Genomic DNA, 18851 nt, shown 5'->3' on the forward strand with positions numbered 1-18851 from the left:
CATACAGCAGTTTTTTTCAAACTTCTAATGACAAAACCTGCTATATAAGCTATGACTCTCAGTGAAAACTGTGTCAGAGAGCGAATGTCTGGTATATAAGAATGATCTTCAATAGTATTTAAGATAAGATAAGTCATTTGAATCTGATAAGCGCGGGATTTCTCGATCACACGTTCTGGTAAATAGGGTAGACATGTTAAGAACATGCTCTGAAAGTTTAGCAGAAGACACGTGTAAAATAGTTATTTGCTCAAGAGGTATGCAATTTCCAGAATCTGTGTCCCTAACGTCAGAATGAATTAATCATTTTTTTAAGTGCTGATTTGAACTGACGAGTAGTTGGATTATTATTGTGTCCACCCTGCAAACGAATACATCCAAAGAATAGTTCTATGTGGTCTTGACTTATTTTATAGGTCGGAATATATGCGAGTAATTTCGACATCTGATACAAGTCCCGATACAATCCCTGCAGGCTGTAAATGCATATTAGAAAGCCAAGAAATCCTGTTTTTCGTGACGAGTCAACAACTCTTTTACCATCGCCTAGTTTTAGATTTAATATGTAGACCTTACACTCCTCCATTTTTTGGAACACTTGCTGCCAGTTGTTTGCATTGATTGGTTTTTTTAAATTTACCTGATGTATTTTTTTGAATTAAAAATATCAAATAGGTCGTTAAAAATTGACAAAAACGTTTCAGTTGCCAAACTATTTTGAAATTTCGGTAGCTGTAAGTCTTCTCTACCAACCTTGAGATTGGGCAACAGATATACTGCATAGTTTTGTAGCGAATCAAACTTTCATTTTGTTCTTGTGGAAGAGTACGTGAGTTGAACGAAGCTTGTTCGCCAAATGCATCCCTTCGTTCGTTTGCAATTTATGCAGTTCTTCGATCATTCTCCATTTTATTCTCTGATCATTACCATCTAATAAAATTTGTACTTCCCCGAAAATATTTCTTACTAATTTTATCATATGGCAAGGATCAGGGAATACAAATATTTTTTCACGAGTAATCGGATGTTCGAAATGAGTCTGTAAAAAATTTGGATTCAAATTGCAGTTAAGCTTTTTCGCAACAGATAAATTTGCTGGTGGACCATCAAATGTTAATGCAGCTACCTGGACACCAGCGTTGTGTAATAAAGATATACCTTGGAGTATAAGGTTGCATTTCTAGTCAGCACTCAAACCATTTATAAGAAAATATGCAATTGGTATTTTCCATGAAGAGTTCATACAGACAAATAGGAAGACTAATGCATCTTTTGCAACTGTACTATGGTCATTTACAATATTGACACTGTATTTCTTGACATCGTATTCTACGTGCTGCCTAATGGACATTTCGTCAAATACCAACGTGCCGACCAACTGATCCGGATTGCAGTTGATTGAGCGATACCAACTACTAATGGTTTTTGACGTACATAATTGTATGCTCAGGGGGAGTAATATTGTAAAGTTACAGCCAAAGTTCTAAGTTCTGGTGAATATCAGAGTTCGTACGCTTTTTGGAATCTGAAATTCCCTGACTTTTCCAGGTATTCCAGCCTGAAAATACAACTTTTCCAGTAACCTTTCACGAAATATGCCGCTGATTAATGACAACTTTTTTACACATTAATACTCAATATTACCTAGTAAATATCTTTCTGTCTGACCATCTATTTACAAACAACAAACTGCGATTTTCTGTAAGCGAAAAGATGAAAGAAGGTTGAATTAATATATTTGTTCAAAATAATATTACAACTTTACAGCTCTATTTGTTTCGCGAGAAATAATAAAAAAAACTGAAATAGGTAACGACCTTACATTCAAATGTTCGACTAGTAACTGCAGGTACTTCATGAATTAAAAGACTACCATAAAATATTTCGATATCACAGAATTAAAGAAATACAACTTATGAGAAATTAAAATAGACGCAACACAATAAATTAAATTTTAGAAATGGCACGGATTTGGTCATTCAATATCTCGGCTTCTTTGTGTGCTTCTGCCATTACTTTTCGTTTCTTTGATTGTAATTCTTTTACTATCTGATTCGCTCTCTTTCTCTCGTTCTCTTGACGTTTTTTTTCTGTTGCCTCTGTTACGTCCGTGAGTAGAGTTACTCCTGAGCGGTAAGAGTAAACTGGTTGGCTTCGCTTTTACGTTCCAAGACAACCGGAAATCAGGATGAGGATTAAATAACGTAGGGTTTGTTTGAGATATTACTTATATATTTATTTCGAGGAATCTCAGACGGCAGTAAAAACGAAGTGTGCTGTATGAAGCTATGTAAGAAGTCTAGATGTGACGTTGTTGAAAGTTAGAATAGGAGTGTTCCTCGAGACGTGAAACGTACGGGTGCTGAAAAGGTGTGACAATGCTAGGAGTAGGGAATGGAATTTGATGAGTAAGCGCGATAGTGAATAGCATGAGACTACGTAGAGATAAGAGGACAGGACAGAGACCATGAGATTAATGTAAGAACTGTGGGAGAGTTAGCGAGTAGGAAAAATAGAGAGAAGTGGTATGCTGGACGTAACACCTCTTTTTTCTGATTCTCAAGATCTTCATGATATCTAGCACGAGAATTTCTCGCATAGTGGATCATGTGCTTAGTGATAAATACTTTCTCAACTCCTCCTGCACTTCGAATAGCTTCCCATATAAGTCTCTGGGCAACTAACGATTTTTCCGATTGATTCTCAACCAGTCACTCCCCGTTCACTGAAAATCCTCTTTCGACAGACGCGTTTCCGTGTGACATGACAAAGAGCTTTTTGACGAATGACATAAACTCTGAGGAAAGATTGTTGCTTACAGCCATGTTTTTCCAAAAATGGTCCAACCGCTCGTCTCTTGTGAACTCCTTTAGCTGTTCGATTACTGCTGGCTTTGCGCTTAACGCTTTAAATTCTCATTCGATTCTGTCTGCTGCGATGCCACTGATCCACTTATGAGAAACAAACTCAGTCAAGGCGGTCGAAAGTCGTTTTGAGGCGATGTTTCGAGATTCTAGGATAATTCTAGGATCACGGAAAGAAAGAGCTTTCGTCAGACGATACGTGATAGTGGATCTGTCTTGCAGTTTTCGGCAAAACATTTCTAGAGACCGTAGGCAATCTTGCCTGAAAAGAAGTACCTCTTTTGTATTAAAACCGTCCATTGCCCGAAACGCTGAACGAGTGTCATGTCCGATGTTGATATTTTTTGCTTCTTTTAGATTTTCCGCTTTTGAAACTTCCATGTCACACACTGACGTGGACTGTTCCAATACTTCCTCTTTAACAAATTGGCCCATGATTGAAATAATTATTTCATTCAGATCAGTGTAAAGATATGGCACCATCGGCTGTTCAGTTTGATAGGCAGTCAAAAATGGCTCTACTTCAGCAGCAATAGTTTGAAAAAATGTGAGCTTAGCCCTCATAAACTTGTCCTTCATCGCCTTTTTCATCAACTCGTAACAATCGGATTTTGGTTCTTTCTTCTCGTTTTGAACTTCAGAAATGTATTTCTCCAAATTCTGCAATATCAAGCCGGCTCGTTTAGCAACAGCACCATTTTGCAACCACCTTACTGCGCAAAACTTCATAGGAAATTGCCGGAACCCGGAGAACCGAATGTAATCCGCTCTGTGAGCGGGTACATGTGCAAAAAAATTGTAAATAGCGCGTAGTAATTGTACGATGTTCCAACCCGTTGCTTTCATGGCAGCTTTAAACGCATTATGTAGATTATGAAGCCCACAGCTTCCAATGTCTAAAAGAACTGAAGTATCAGGACCATCATTTAGTTCGCTCTTTAGGTCACGTAGAAACTTGAGGTTTACGTTAGGCCCATCCATAGATATCTGAAGAAGATTCTTCATATTCAGTGAGGACAATTCCGTTTTAAAAGTAGTCAAGAGATCGGCCGACGTAGTATGACCTAGAAAAGCAGATCCAAAATATCTACTAACGATCTTGTCTTTGGTTTTGCTCCAGTACCGTAAAACGAAATCCATCTGTTCTAATTAGCATACTCCGTTTAAGCTTTCATCAAACGATACGACAAAGCACTTGTTTTGCGGTATATCATTTAGTAACTCATTTTTAAAGAACGGGGCAAGGCCTTGCAAAATTGTATAACCCATTTTGTTGGGGCCCAGTGTCATTGCTTTAGCTGTCCCATTTTCATCAAACATTAGTTTGAAAATTTCTGTGCATTTCCCTGCAGCAGCAAGGGATAGGTGGCAGAATACAGTCTGAAGACACCAGATTATCTCTGCTCGCGTAACCTTCTCCTTTTCAATGAAACGATCTGTTCCTCGCTGCTTTGGTAGTATGTGCGAGAGGGACGTTGATTCTAGTTGTGTTGATGTGCTTGGTTGCGAAATCGTTCCTGTCTTCTCAGTTTCTTGTACTTCGGCTATTTTTTCAACATTTGCAATCAAACTTGCATCTGAAATGAAACACCATTCATGAGATGCAACGTTTGCGTTCCACAATCGAGCACGCCGATCATAACAGGGCGTCTCGCGCAAAATTCGATAAAACTATTGTCCACAGGCAAAAAGCGGGATGAAAAAAAAGGTGTCAAATAAAAAAATAAAAAAATACCATCAACTAAACCTGGCAAACGGCGACATGTTTTGCCGATATCATTTATAAATTTTCACCGCTCCCAAATTCGACGTTTTCAAAACTCAACTCGCTGATTCTAGCTCAATAACTGGTGAGTTGATTTGAAATTTTCACAGTATGTTTAGAATACATACACTACACCTTCAACGTCGATAAAACACATAAAAATTGCTTTCAGACAGGTGGGAAAATTAATATTTAATGTAAATAAAATCAAAAAACTAATGATGAGAAAAATGGTGCGTGAGTACGATTAACGATATAAATATTCTAAATAATGAAATAGCAATAAATCTTGCAATGTACCATTGCAGTGTTAAAAAAATCTGCGAAAAACGCATAATGTTCCGTTACCGCACGTAGCGCCCAAACGCTGAACGAGCTGCTCGCGCCGAGCGTTGTTTAGAAAATCATCCATAGTTACAATATTTATGACCCGATTACACTGAAATTTTTGGAAAATTTTTTTTTTTTAAAATGGGAAATGTCATGGGAAAACGGCTCGCTGGAAGTTTTCTCAAAGGTGAAGTTCTTCGCATACTGTTTTCCGCCAATAAGTGTCCGAAATCCGTTTACCGATACCCCGCCACTTGTTATTGAATATAAGTAAACAAATGCAATTTTTATGTGTTTTATCGACTTTGGAGGTGTAACGTATGTATTCTGAACATGCAGTAAAAATTTCAAATCATTTCACTAATCATTGAGCTAGAATCGGTGAGCTGAGTTTTGATAACATCGAATTTGGTCGCGGTGAAAAATGCAATTTTTATTAATTATTACTTCAACTAATAATCGGATTTATAATTTATATCAGCAATAAATGTTGACTTTTGCCAGGTTTAGTTATTAGCATCTTTTATTTTTTTTTATTTGACACCTATTTTTTCATTCCGCTTTCTGCCTGTGCACAATACTTTTACCGAATTTCGCGCGGAGCAGCCTACTCACCAAGTCTAAGTGTGGTAGATTTTGGGACATCTACTGTTTTCGGTGATAGAAATACTCTGATTCCAAAAGTATTATTTTGACTCCTCGCGGCGTGTTTGTGTTTACATCCTTTCATGTGACTAGTTAAAGCCTGTCGGCCCATGTTGCTCAGCAGCACGGTTTTCTTACACATGATGCAATAAAATGCAAACTTATCATTTTTGCATTCTTTCAGCCATGGCGAAAAATGATCTTCGTTAAGCCATTGAATATTGAACGTGGATCTCCTTGATTCAGAGAAAGGCATTGATCTGAGAAAAAAGGATAGCATATGTAAAATTTTATGATTTCGATCAAGACCGCACTGCATTGACCTCCATTGAAATGTCATTTTAGAATACCTATGACATACAAAGTTTATTCCTCATTAGTCATTCCAATGCAGAACTCATACAATGTAATCTCATCACATATTTTACTACAGTTATTTGGCCATACAATGATCACAAGTGATATGACAATCAATTTCCAAAAATAACATTATAAAATCACATCGACTGCATTTCACATGAATTCGTACTTTAAAATTTTAAGCGTGGACTAGGCTTTGTAAGTTAGCAATTTTTTCAATGCATAGTTTTCTTTAAAACCCTTCAACTGACTTTATAGTTTCTATATTAAATGTGTAAGGATTAATCTGCGTGTTATTACGTCATTTACAACTTTTTCACTTCCGAGAGATAAGTCATCGAAAAGCGCGGGTAAACAATGGTGATCATGCTTGACATGTTGAATAAAATACATGCACTTTATGTATATCGTATAACCTATCGCGACATAATGATGATCTACTTACCTTATATTAATTTTCGTTTTTCTTTTTGATTCACCAATCTCCTTATACGTTGACGCGTTGGTGGCAAATACTATTTTTACGATTTAAATATGTATGAGTTTCACAAACGCTACGCACACAAGCAAGCTAGACCGTGACGTATTCCATGAGGCGTTAACGAGTGGCGCTGATCCGAGCGAGGCCGACGCTGCCCGAAGTTTTCATAGCGTTGCAACTTTACGCGCCAAACGTATAAAATATATGAAGTGGTGCGGCGAAACGGAATTTTATGGCCAATTTTTTCCCCTTAAGATCAATAGTATTTTGTATAGAAAAAGAGTTTATTTCTTTGACAGACATAAAATTCCAGTGTTATTTTCGAAATTCCCTGACTTTTCCCTGCTGTAAGAAATTCCCCGACTTTTACCAGTTTTTCAGGTTTTCCCGGTGCGTACGAACCCTGAATATTCCCGTGAAATCAGTTCACCATTTTTCGTGCGCACACACTTTTTCTCTGTACGTTTTCCCACAAACCGTTTCAAAAGATGTGCATTTGACGTACCAATAGTCTTTAGTAAATCAAGCTGCTCCTCGTCAAGCATCTGTTTTGCTTTTAATTCATTTAAAATCGAGTTAAGGATAGCTATTTTTTTTTCTTGCCGCTTATTTCGTTTTTTGAGTGTTTGTATCTGCCGTCGTGATATATCTTGTTGAGCTTTTAACTTTTTACACAGAAGTATTTTTCTAGGAGTATACTGTAGTTGGTCTCGGGAATCACTTAAGGCCTCGTTATTTTGTTGGTTTATCAGAAACGGTGACTTTGACAAATACGTATCATCTATCATTTCTGCAAATTTAAAAACACAATATTAAATATCCTTCTCCAAATATTTCTATCATGTCGTAAAAATCATCTACTCACCTGATGAACTCTCTGATTTAACTTGTGTTCCCTGAACAGTTTGTTCACACAATGCTGACTGAATACATTGACGCTTTTGTGGCTTACATTCGCTTGTTACATCACATTTATGAATGCGTTTTGGTGTATTCTCAAACAGTGTCTTTAGTAAGTCTGACTATAAGTAAATATTAAAGTAAAGTTATTTTCAGCTATAAATGTTTAATTTACTTGTGAACGAAAGTAAAAACTTACTCTGGTATTGGCATCAGTTTTTCCGCATGTGAATTCGTCAAATATTTCCTCAGGTATTTCTTTATCTATTGTTTTTGACGTTGATGGATACACGTCTTGTTGGACTTGTGATACATGCTCATGTTCATGTTCACTCAAGTTTTCCGGTTTTCCAGTATTTATCTGTAATAATATGCAGGTTTGTTCAAGATATGGAAAGCTACATTATACGTTCACAGTAGAAAAAGAAAATAAATACTTACAATGTTTATTGCTGGAATAGCGTCTCTTTTCAGCCTTGTACAGCTAAGGGAAGTACGGTCAAAACTGTCCTCTGCGAAATGTACAGAGCAGAGGTATGCAATTGCAGGTAATGATGTTAATGGCAATTGTGTACATTCAACCCATTTTAGTCTCTGATTCTCAGCCTTCGGAAACCTAAATTGTATGCCAGATGAAAGTACGTTATCTTATAGATAGCACACATGGTAGTAAATGAAAACACGTCGCCGAAGAAATATAACCAAACTGTCAAACTGTTTCATTTGAGATTTAGATTTGGTTAGATTTTCTGTACTTTTTAAATTGTGACATTTGTTTTGTACAAATTGTAAAATATAGGAAACTGGTATATGTATGGTGATGTGGCAAACAGTTCGTGGATTTACTTACAAATTATTTACAAATATGTTACTTGCCTGTGGAAAGTAATTTTCGATGTTTTTTCGGTTTCAATTTGGGATTTACTTTTCTTGTAAGTACGATTCAAGCACGCTGAGACTGCACAACAGGGCATTTTGAGTTCTCACCCTCACGTACCACTGATAGTTTGTTTCTTATTCCTTGCATAAACTTTTTTTTCAAAACGCGGGCAGCAATGAACGAAGCTAGGCAACGCAGGCAACGAAATTTGCCTACCAAGATGGCGGTCCCCCCCCCCCACCGCTGATGTGGACACTCGACGCGTCGTGGCGCTTCGTCCCCACATTTCTTACGTCCGTAGTAGGTATCAGAGATGAGTAGGGAGATCTCCAACGCTCGGCTTTTCGTGATAACAGCTAGGTTGTGTGGGGCACGGTCTTACATACAGGTCTTGCGACTCTGAGTTTCGACGTGGGCCTCTTAACGTGTCAAGCCGCTAGCGTCGTTGCGATCGAGGGATGCCCGGTGCGACAAGGATGACGATAGTCGCGCTCGCGCATCACATGGGCGTGGAATGCTAACCCCACGGTCTTATTCAAACATTGTAGGTTATGTTGATGCATCCCTCGATCGCAGCTCCATCTGGATTTTTCTTCAACAGAGGAGCCACTCTCTACCATTGGAATTCTATTGAGTCGCAAGACCTGTATGTAAGACCGTGGTGTGGGGTATAGATACTCTGTCTCTCTCTAAGCGCTAGAGTGGGAGTAGCGGCGAAGTAGGAGAAAGCCAAGAAGGCGAGAGGGGAAGACGGTGACTCTCGCGCGGCAATTACGTGTCGACGTTTAAACTTTACACATCTCTTGTACTCTTTATATCTTTAATAAATTCCTTTGTTACTATTAATCAAAGCGTTAATTATGTGAGTACACCTTCTCATTGAACACAGCAGGAGTGGGCCTGCTATCAACTAAGTGGACAACTTCACTACCTTCCAACCCATAGTTGGAGCGTCGACGTGACACCTAGGCGGCCACGCACCGAAGGTGGCCCATTTCCGACCTGACACCTAGGCGGCTATGCACCGAAGGCGGCCCACAATCGTGTATATATAGATATACTCGGTCGCTCGAGCAAGTGGTTGCCAATCGCATCCTTGTCCCCGCTCGCACAATGTTTTCAGGAATGCAAGAATTGGGATTTTTTTGTTTCAATTACGAATGTAAGCGAATAAAAGTATCTCCAGATTTAATAAATTTTGGATTCAATTAGCGGACGCTGAACCAAAATAATTAACCATTCCCAGCCCGCATACTTTTTTTTTTTTTAAATATTATTTTTTTATTGATATGAAAATATGTGACGCCCGGTGTTCTCGAATATTTGTACACGCAGTCTATGGAAAAATATACGAAGCCAGCTCGATAACATTTATGCAAAATGTGCAATGGGCAAACGATTGGAGGAAATTTTTTTTTTCTCGAACTGAATCTTCCAGAGAACCATCAGCGAATTCCAAGCAAGCTCCATAAACATACCGAGCAAACGCGCGATCACGGACGTAGCTGTGGTGTAGCTGAGTGGATACCACATGAGGATGAATTTTCAATCACAGGTTTCTGCGCGAAGTTTTCCTGTATTTAAGTTAATTACTGCTGCCTTTGCTATAATACTGCATTCAAGTCTTAAACAAAACACTAAAAAATAAGTTAACCACTTAATGTAAAACAAAATGTTAGATTGAGCTTGAAATTTAAGCCGGAGTTACATAAACTAAGATAATTATAAGTGCAACATTGTAAATATTGTACATTTATTGTTCATCTAAATAAATATCCTCCTCAAAAAAAAAAAAAAAAACATGAGGATGGAGTGATGTGGGACACTGGTTCGATCGCAGTTCACTCTTTTTATTTTTTTTTTTAAATTCAATCCCGGCTTTTGTTTTTGTATTTGCGGAGAGAAAAAACCAATGAAAGAAAGAAAATTTCCAGAGCCGGTCGATTTTTTCCTTCTTTCCTTTTGCTTTTTTTTTACTGAACCCAACCTTTTTGTAGTGGGGGTAACCCAGAAGAGAACAAATAACTGAAAAAATAAAATTCTGAGAGTAAATCGATTTGTTCCCCGTTTTTGGCGCCTCTTTTTTAATAAGGAAAAGTTTTGACAGTAATGAAAAATGGAGATTACTAAAAACAAATGTATTGTTTTTTAATAATTTTATTAATCCGTCGAGAATTTAGTTCACGGAACGGACACACAGATGTGACGTCGGAACGGTACCTGGTAAAAATTTCCAGATGTTAGACACCGGAATCATTCACACAGCTACAGTTAGACTCATATCAGTAGTTTGGGTCACCAATTACCGATAAAGTATTGAAATACATCGGACAACGGAGCATTCTGTCGCTCTAATCGAACGAACCGAGGAAGGAGTAATTATTGGATAAAAGATTTAATTAATTGGCTTACCTTTTAAGAATAATCTGGATATGCTGACTTGCAGCGTAGATTGGTGAGAGGATTTAACGGAATGACTGATTTTAATATATTTAGATACTTTGATTAACTTTGATGTATTTTATAAGTTCAATATTTCAAGTCGCAAAAACGGAGTTACTTAGTGTAAGATCTTAAATTAATATGACAAAATGGAGCTGAAAGCTCACTGGACTTTTGGGCAGAGTAACGTTGTATGAAAAGTTTAAATGCAAAAGGCAAAAGGATTTTACCGCTAGACTGTACCGGAACAAGATGACGAATCTGGTGGTAGAAACCAAGAGGACGATCCGATGATTGGTCGCCGTTTTTATAGGTGTCGATCGTTGCGCAGAACGATCCCTTTCTTTAGATTTTGTCAACTTTTGCGCACCTCCCCCTATTTCTAGGAATTATAATTAGAGCACGACATCTTCGCCGCATGCACGCCTGTGATCTTAGTTCTTTAGCTATTACTATATTGCAAGCTTTTACAATAACGCTGCGCTGGTACGGTGGGTTAGGTGCGGGGTCGTTGTTCTGTAATTTTCCATTCTGCGTGGGCTTTGTTGTCGGGGCGCAAGCCCCCCTTGGCCCCTCGGCGACCGTGCTTCTTCCCCCCTGTGGCGTGCTTTCAGCAGCTATTTCCTAATACGGTAATCGCAGTGCGTATGCGCTAGTGGTGACCCATGTTTCGTGGTGTACGTTAGTGCTGTGTGCATTTTTGGGGTCACGATACGCTGAATTCTAGTTCCTGTTTACTTCTTAATATTCTTACTATCCTGTTCGTTACAAAGTCTATATATTAAGATTGTCATATTGGTTACTCGTCGTTTGTTAGTTTTATAGCGTGTATCTATATAAAATTGCATATGTATTATAATTGATTACTGTTGTTATTCACCTGGAGTACAATGGCAATTGTTCATGAGACATAGTTGCTATTCGCTCAACATTATTAGAATCGCGCTGCAGCGAATATTCTTAGGTGTTTGTGTTATAACTGTCCTCACAGATTTAGGGTATTTAACAATTTGATAATCCATAGTTTTAGAGCAGGTTTACGTGTGTGCTTTTTGTATATAATTCTCATCTATAATTGTTGAGAATAGAACGACACTCTATCTTCCAGCCAAACCGATGACGTGCTGACATCTATTGAAACCTATACACATTGCACGCCTCACGTGCTAGATACCTTTGTATTTTTGAATATCTCTTTACACTTGTCGTGACCGCTGACGCGTAAACACATAACATATATACCTTGTACTGTTTCACACTTCAATTACCTATAAATTAAACTATTCAGATTGTTTTTTCAACTGTGCTTTTCACTTACGCATAACCCGGAAACCAACAATAATTATTAATTCTTATATTGATATAAATCGGCTTGGAAGCTTCTAGAACGTTTCCTTTATATCTGTTGGTTGCCTGTCATTGGGCGTTGCCACGTATGCATCTTCGAGTTTAGTGCGAGTTGATTTACCTTCAATCGTTTCGTCGGTAAGTTTCCTAATGTGTTCTCTAGATGAATCTCTGTATAGCTCCACATTGGAGATCTGCATTGCCTTCAAAACGTTGCGCGTGTTGCCTACAATACGGCGTTACGGAGGAAGGTATAGTTCATGCTGGATAATTAGTATTCACGGTTTTGACGGTTTTGCAGTCTCTAGTTTTATGGGTTATTGCAGCAGTGCTATCTTTACATTATGTTGGTTATACATTTATCTATGGTTTTACAGTCTTCTATACTCCAGGCTATATGGTAAAGCGTAGGTTGCTTATAGTATAGCTCTCAGCTCCGAATGCACAAATGGCATTGTCAAGTGTTATATAATAATTGGATATAATCGTGTTAGTTAATTATGGTGTTAATATGATAGTGATATATAGTAACGTATAATAATATTATAGCTCTCTGTAGTACGAAGATCTCGTAACATGGTTTTTAAGCCTTGGTTAGTGAATTTCATAGTTATTTCCATCTAGGGATATTCTAAATAGTTAGACAGTTGTTTTATCTTCTTATGGTTACAAGATTCTCGTACTTCGAGTTTGGTTAGTTGATAAAAGTAACATGCAGTAATAATAGTCGTTAAAACATACGGACGTTCCGGTCGGATGTTACAATAGACTGACAGTATACAGTCGCAGTATCCTAGGGAAATATATGACGTCATAAATCGTCGTCATTTTTCTACTGTGAACACTGGTGTTTTCGACGTAACGTGCTCTCAGCAGTTGATCAGGTGATCAAAAGCGTTCAGAAATTTAACAACTTCCACTATTGATAATTATTATTATTGAATATTGTCATTTAAAAATACCGGTCGTTAAAAACAGAAATGGAAAATTTGAAGAAATTGTGTTTATTGCAGTGTGAAACAAATATTATGTATGAAATGAAAGTAACGCCAAAAAATGTCGATCACAGTATACTGTACTGCGTTCCGTTTGAAACAGTAACCAGTATAGCTAACTATAAAAGAACGGCTTCACAGTATACTAAATTGACGTCACACCTTACAGTGCTCGCAGTATAAATCGGAACATACCCGCAGTCAACTGCGAACTGCGTTCCGTTTTTACTTCAAGTTGCCAGTTGCAGTAAAATCGGAACGCTACACCGAGGACACGGCCATCTCTCAATTACTGCAACATGACTGCAACTGCCTCACGTCCCAGCCGCATATATCAGTGGTCGCAGTCAACAACGTCACAAATTTCATGACGTCACTGACTGGCGGCAGTAAGCTGTAGCGCGATTTCGGAACGCGGTTGCCAGTACTCGAAGTACTGCGAGTATATTTCGGAATACACCATCCGTGTGACTGAAATAATCGTGATTGTCGCGAACCAGCAAACCTATCGAAAACAACATGGCGCTGAGTACAGGGAGCTTGACGGACTTGGAGAAGGATATTTTCAAAAAAATTAGCAAGAATGAGATTGCCGAGCTTAAATCATTGCTAGTTGCAAACAAAAATAAGATTGACTTTGTGGATGAGAATGGTATGACGCCACTTCAGCATGCTTGCTATAAGGGAAACAAGGAAATTGTTCAGATGCTTCTAGATCAGGTAGGTTAGGTATTTATTTTCTTTTTGCATGCCAGCATATTAGTTCGTATTTGCTCCTTTCTCTTTTATTCCTATAGCCGAGCCCCTCTAATGCTTAGTCTACCTATTAACTGTAAGTAATAGCAGGTCTGATTCAATTATTACATTTCCATTACTTATTCAGTTTCTCTTTAGCAGATGTAATCCAGGGAAGCAGTAGACTGGGGAAACTGAAAACATTTTTGGCTATCAAAAGTCGGTACTTATAGAGTTGAGGAATTATGCTGATCTATGGAAAAACTTGTTTGTTCACTCAGTCATTGTCAGGCATTAATATTCCATAGTTATCAACAAATTTCGAACAATATGCTTGGTTATTTTTTTGAAAAAAAATTTGGAAATTTAATTTAAAACGACTACGCGATATCGGATTTGTATATACTAGATATCAAACATGTGTTTTACTTGATGGCAAGGAATTGGAAAAATCTCAATTTGTGGCTAAGGAGGATCGTTTATTATATATTTTCAGTTGATTTGCCATTTTCCTATGATGTACACTTTAACTGAAGTATGAAATACTGTTCATTACCTTCAGGTCGTAATGCTGACTATGAAGCTTTAAATTTGCACACAGGCCTGTTATAATTATAAAAATAAACCCTTACAACAAAATGAAAACTACTTTGGACCATGGTATTGATATATTTTAATAATTGCTCAATTATCATTCCAAAGTGCTTTTCAATAACTGCTTTTGTTGAGATATGATTTTTAATGTACCATATGTATAATTTCACATTTGACTATGTAGTAAAATGAAAATCCGCAAGACACTGAATCTAGACATCCAAGGAGCCTAGGCCCCATGCATGAATTTAAGTGGATATTATGTTGTTGAGATGTTAAAGTTATTGTTAGTTCGAGCATCATGAATCATTTAATGTGTTTTATGAGATTATACTTTGTAACATTAAGTGGACAGATACCACGGAAAAAAAATTGAGTTACTGTAACCATTGAAGATTTAATGGATGACATGAACATGATAAGTTTGTTATCTCAGTGATAATTTACTCTTTACTTAGCGTTCCCTAAATCCCTGCTAGTTGAATTAGCTGAATTTTTTGTCACGTATCATCGCGTAAGTATACAAGTAATAATTAGAAAAAATTTCCAGGGGGCTGATGTGAATTCTTGTCAGCATGAACATGCTTACACAGCTTTACATTTTGCTGCGCTCAGTGGAAATGCAGACCTCTGTCATCTACTGATGTCCCATGGAGCTCGTTTAAGTGTCACCAATAGTGTGGGACGAACTCCAGCTCAAATGGCTGCGTTCGTTGGCAACCACAACTGTGTGGCTACGATAAATAATTTCATACCAAAGGCTGATATTGATCAATACATAATGCCACAAGGGCTTCAAATGGAACCTATGCTACCTCCGCATTTGGCTGATGCTTTTCACAAATTCATTATGCAAGTCAACGTTCATCCCGTTAGAGTGGCGCTAAATCTACAAAGATGTCCTGGGCTCTTGAAAAATTTAGATAAGGTGATGTCACATTATTCTATTTTTAATCCTATTCTATCTAAAAATAGACTCATAATCAGCCCATGAAGTATGAGCAACTTGTTTCACAAAGAATTTGTGTTTTAGCGAAATTGAAAAAAATCCTTATTTCTCGTGAGTCTGAAACTGATTGTGAATTCGAATCATGGTGAATATGAAAGAACAATTTACGGAAATTTGGTATATTATAGATCTCTGGTTGGCACGAGCTTTTGAACTTTTGTTGACAGCAAGTGGTTTAGGAACTGAGAATTCGTGAATGATTGAACAAAATACGAAATGAAAACGAACTTCCTTAAATTCATGAAACTGCAATACTAACTTATTAAAACTAATGAAGGAAAGTTTTTTTTTTTTTTGGTATTTTACACATCAGGTTACTGATATTTATTTTCCAATATAAACCTCATGTCTGCAACAATCTCTAATTTTCCAATTTTTGTCTTTAATTGAGAGTCTATAAAAATTCTATTGAATTCTATAATATCATTTAATTTGGATATCGGTCATTTGCATAGAAATTACCTTTGACGATTGCAGCAATTCTGTTATGGCTCAAAATTGGATTCAGTTATGCAAAATACCTAAAAGCAAATACAGTAGAATCCCAATTAACTGTGCTGCTCGGGACTGAAGAATCTACGGATAAGTGGAATCACAAGTAATTTGTTTACAGTGAATCTGAATTACAAGTAATTTTTTATTCTGAACAGTCAACATAATTCCTAATTATTGCATGAAAAGTATGATTTAATGACTAGGTATTCTGTGTATATGTATATTGGCATATGAATAAGCTATTTCCATACTTTGATATATGATATACACATGTACTTTACTCTTTTTTTTTTAATATTTAGTAAATTTTGTTGGTTTCTTCTTTGGTTTTCTTCTATTACATGGTTCACTTGTCGAAGATGCTAATAGTAGATCGAATTACTGCCAACTTCCTGTTCGAAATAGTTCAGTATGAGTGTACTCGGTTGCTCACACGAAATGCAGAGGCGCTAGAGGGGACCACAGTTAATCCGCTCCCCAGTTAAGCCAACCCTAGTTAAGTGGGGTTCTACCATATTCAACAGAATTTTAAGAAAATACATTTTGAATATGACAATTCTAGTTTTCAATTTGGAAAGAATGTTACCAACACATCTTGAAGATAAAATTTCATAGAATTTTCATATCTCAATCATTTTCAAAGTATCACAAATCAAGGAAAGAATGTTTGATTTGGTACCTGAAATAAATTATGCATCCTATATCATCAGAAAGTTTGCCAGTACCTGGCACTCGCTAGTTATTATATACCTCAGAAGGGATAAGATGATCCCATGGTTGATTAAAATTATATAATAGCAATTTCTAAACTATCCTGGAAAGAAATTAAGTATTTCAATTTTATCATAATTTTCTTTTTCTCATTTAGGATTTGAGATGTATCAGAAATTTGCTTGTTTATATAGGTTAAAAAATTTTGGAATGGGCAATGGAACCTTTAGGTTTTCATCGAACAGTGGTCCTTGCAGTTTTTATAATCAAGGATTCTTCAGAGAAAGTAAAAAATTTGCCATTAAAAATAGAGATTGTGTAATTTCTATACTCACTTTCAATTGTTACCTGTATCATGTACCTTTAATGTACCATTCAAAGTTTTTTCATCTCAATCATTCAATATATCAAATTTATATATCTTACATAATGAAACTTGTCATCATTTATAACAATTAATGTGACTGTTCTTATCCTAACTTCAGATACAAAAAGTCCTAGAAGTAATGCGACATAAGCAAATGAGGCAAGGAATGGAAACCAATGAAGTGATGGCATTCAAGTATCATTATCTCAGTTGCGTAACAGCAGAAGTAGCTAAATGCCAAAAGCGTCAAGAAGCTATGAAAGCTGAGAAATCCAACAAAGAGAGGAACAGTGAAGACAGTGAAGAAAAAAAATCTGACCCTGTTGAGCTGCTTGTCAGAAAATTTTTAAAGAGTAGTAAAAATGATGGCAATTCAGAGTATCAAGAAGCCTTTCTCAGAGAATCCGTTAGAGAATTTCCTTTCAGAGAGAGTACAATCTTTCGTCAGATGGTAGCTACTCTAGCAGGCACAGACCCACCGTCTGCTGTATCAGTTATATCTGCTGCAATTAACGGGCAGCGAGGTTTTTCCGATAATATTCAAGTATGTGTTACTTGCGGAGAAGAAAAAGCCACGAAAAAATGTAGTAAGTGTAAAGCGGTACAATATTGCGATCGGGAATGTCAAAGACTACACTGGTTCATGCACAAAAAATCCTGCGCAAGACTAGGGCAAATTTCCAGCGTGAAATTAACCGACATTGATAAAGCTCAGGTGGCTAATGCGGTCAGTTCGAGGTTGCAAAATTTAGCTGTTAATTAATCAACGTGATGAGTACAACCTTCATTATTTGCAATAAAATTTCAGATGCTCTGTATTTATTTAAATTGAACAACCAAATAATACAAAATAAACAAATAAGTAAAATAACTACAAGACCAATTTATTCGATTGTAAATAAATATTTGCATAGCTATATCATTGACATATGTATTATACTAATTAGTGTGACTAACTCGGAAGAAATTGTTGTAATATATACTATAATTATATGTTATATGCGATTCAACCTCACGTTTTATTGTCACTTAAACATAATCAGATGGTCGGATAGGTTTCATTTTTTAATCTTCACTTTTCTGTTGGGTTCTCGTGAGACTTGAGGTGGGAGCGATGCGTGATAGATAGCGCTCAATTGATAGAATTTAGCTGGATACTCTCATACAGCCAGTAAGCAAGATCCGAGAGATGGCATACTGTGCTAGATGTACTCACGAGGGACCTTAGGTAGCTTTTTCCCTACGATTTTGATCTAGTTCGTATATGTTGGAGTGCATCAAAACTAAGACACCCATATTATTTTATCTGCTAATAAACTGTTTGGAGGGGTGAAAACGACCCTTGAAGATGGGTACCCAACAAGGTGATTTCTTCATATGCTTGAGGGATTTGAATAGAACCAACGCTGAAATGTTTTGTTAATGAATAGAAACATTTTAATGTTGGTTTCATTCATTTGGGAGTCATTTTCACCCTTTTAAACGGTTTATTAGCAGATGAAAAAATATATTTGTCTCCCAGTTTTTGATGCACTAAAACATGTATACATTAGATCAAAAATGGAAGAGTTCCTACCTAGCATTCCGTGTTAGTTTAATGCTGCCATTGGCATTTACAGCTATGCGTGATCTCACTTGACTCGTAATAGCTCTAATGTCCCTTTAGTTTTATCATTAATGTATATGTGTATACTTTTATGTTATTACTCAAGGTGTTTCGAAGTTATTTTTTGTAATCACTTTTATAGTGAATAATTTTAAATAAAATGTGAATATGTGTTCATAAACGGCAATTTTGTTGAAATTTTCCAAATAAAATAGAATTTGCTTAATATGCATTCTACATAAGCAAGGTTGTCATAATTAAAATAAAACATGAAAAAAGTGGGTAGGTGATCGATTATTATACTATAATAAAAACTCAATAAAGT

The 18851-nt window shown here is 36.7% G+C and overlaps 2 protein-coding genes across 4 annotated transcripts; one reads left to right on the forward strand and one right to left on the reverse strand.

Annotated features, from left to right (window-relative positions):
- Nucleotides 1-676: 676 nt before the first annotated feature.
- LOC124178549 lies at nucleotides 677-8473 on the reverse strand. 3 transcript variants are annotated; one of them, XM_046561985.1, is made up of 6 exons: nucleotides 8222-8473; nucleotides 7787-7961; nucleotides 7545-7706; nucleotides 7311-7467; nucleotides 6951-7235; nucleotides 677-1039 (listed from the first exon to the last, which is right to left on the reverse strand). In XM_046561985.1, the coding sequence occupies exons 1-6, from the start codon at nucleotides 8317-8319 to the stop codon at nucleotides 1011-1013; spliced, it is 906 nt and encodes a 301-aa protein (XP_046417941.1). In that variant the 5' UTR covers nucleotides 8320-8473; the 3' UTR covers nucleotides 677-1010. The 3 variants fall into 3 exon arrangements, with proteins under 3 accessions (XP_046417941.1, XP_046417939.1, XP_046417938.1); XM_046561983.1 differs by lacking the exon at nucleotides 677-1039 and adding an exon at nucleotides 5647-5864; XM_046561982.1 differs by lacking the exon at nucleotides 677-1039 and having other exon boundaries at nucleotides 6711-7235; nucleotides 8222-8471.
- A 4970-nt stretch (nucleotides 8474-13443) lies between these two features.
- LOC124178543 (ankyrin repeat and MYND domain-containing protein 2) lies at nucleotides 13444-18465 on the forward strand. Its single transcript, XM_046561979.1, has 3 exons — nucleotides 13444-13729; nucleotides 14889-15266; nucleotides 17039-18465. The coding sequence occupies exons 1-3, from the start codon at nucleotides 13529-13531 to the stop codon at nucleotides 17681-17683; spliced, it is 1224 nt and encodes a 407-aa protein (XP_046417935.1). The 5' UTR covers nucleotides 13444-13528; the 3' UTR covers nucleotides 17684-18465.
- Nucleotides 18466-18851: the final 386 nt, after the last annotated feature.

The sequence above is a fragment of the Neodiprion fabricii genome, chromosome 3 (genome assembly GCF_021155785.1).
Source record: "Neodiprion fabricii isolate iyNeoFabr1 chromosome 3, iyNeoFabr1.1, whole genome shotgun sequence".
In the NCBI taxonomy this organism is placed as follows: Eukaryota; Metazoa; Arthropoda; class Insecta; order Hymenoptera; family Diprionidae; genus Neodiprion; species Neodiprion fabricii.

What these genes read in the sequence shown, in the direction of transcription:
- LOC124178549 (XM_046561982.1), bottom strand. Translation starts at nt 8,319, where the DNA reads ATGCCCTGTTGTGCAGTCTCAGCGTGCTTGAATCGTACTTACAAGAAA. An exon ending in TCGAAAATTACTTTCCACAG is followed by an intron (nt 7,962 to 8,221) that starts GCAAGTAACATA and finishes CATACAATTTAG; the next exon opens with GTTTCCGAAGGCTGAGAATC. An exon ending in AAACTGATGCCAATACCAGA is followed by an intron (nt 7,468 to 7,544) that starts GTAAGTTTTTAC and finishes ATTTACTTATAG; the next exon opens with TCAGACTTACTAAAGACACT.
- LOC124178543 (XM_046561979.1), top strand. Translation starts at nt 13,529, where the DNA reads ATGGCGCTGAGTACAGGGAGCTTGACGGACTTGGAGAAGGATATTTTC. An exon ending in TTCAGATGCTTCTAGATCAG is followed by an intron (nt 13,730 to 14,888) that starts GTAGGTTAGGTA and finishes AAAAATTTCCAG; the next exon opens with GGGGCTGATGTGAATTCTTG. An exon ending in TCTTGAAAAATTTAGATAAG is followed by an intron (nt 15,267 to 17,038) that starts GTGATGTCACAT and finishes TCCTAACTTCAG; the next exon opens with ATACAAAAAGTCCTAGAAGT.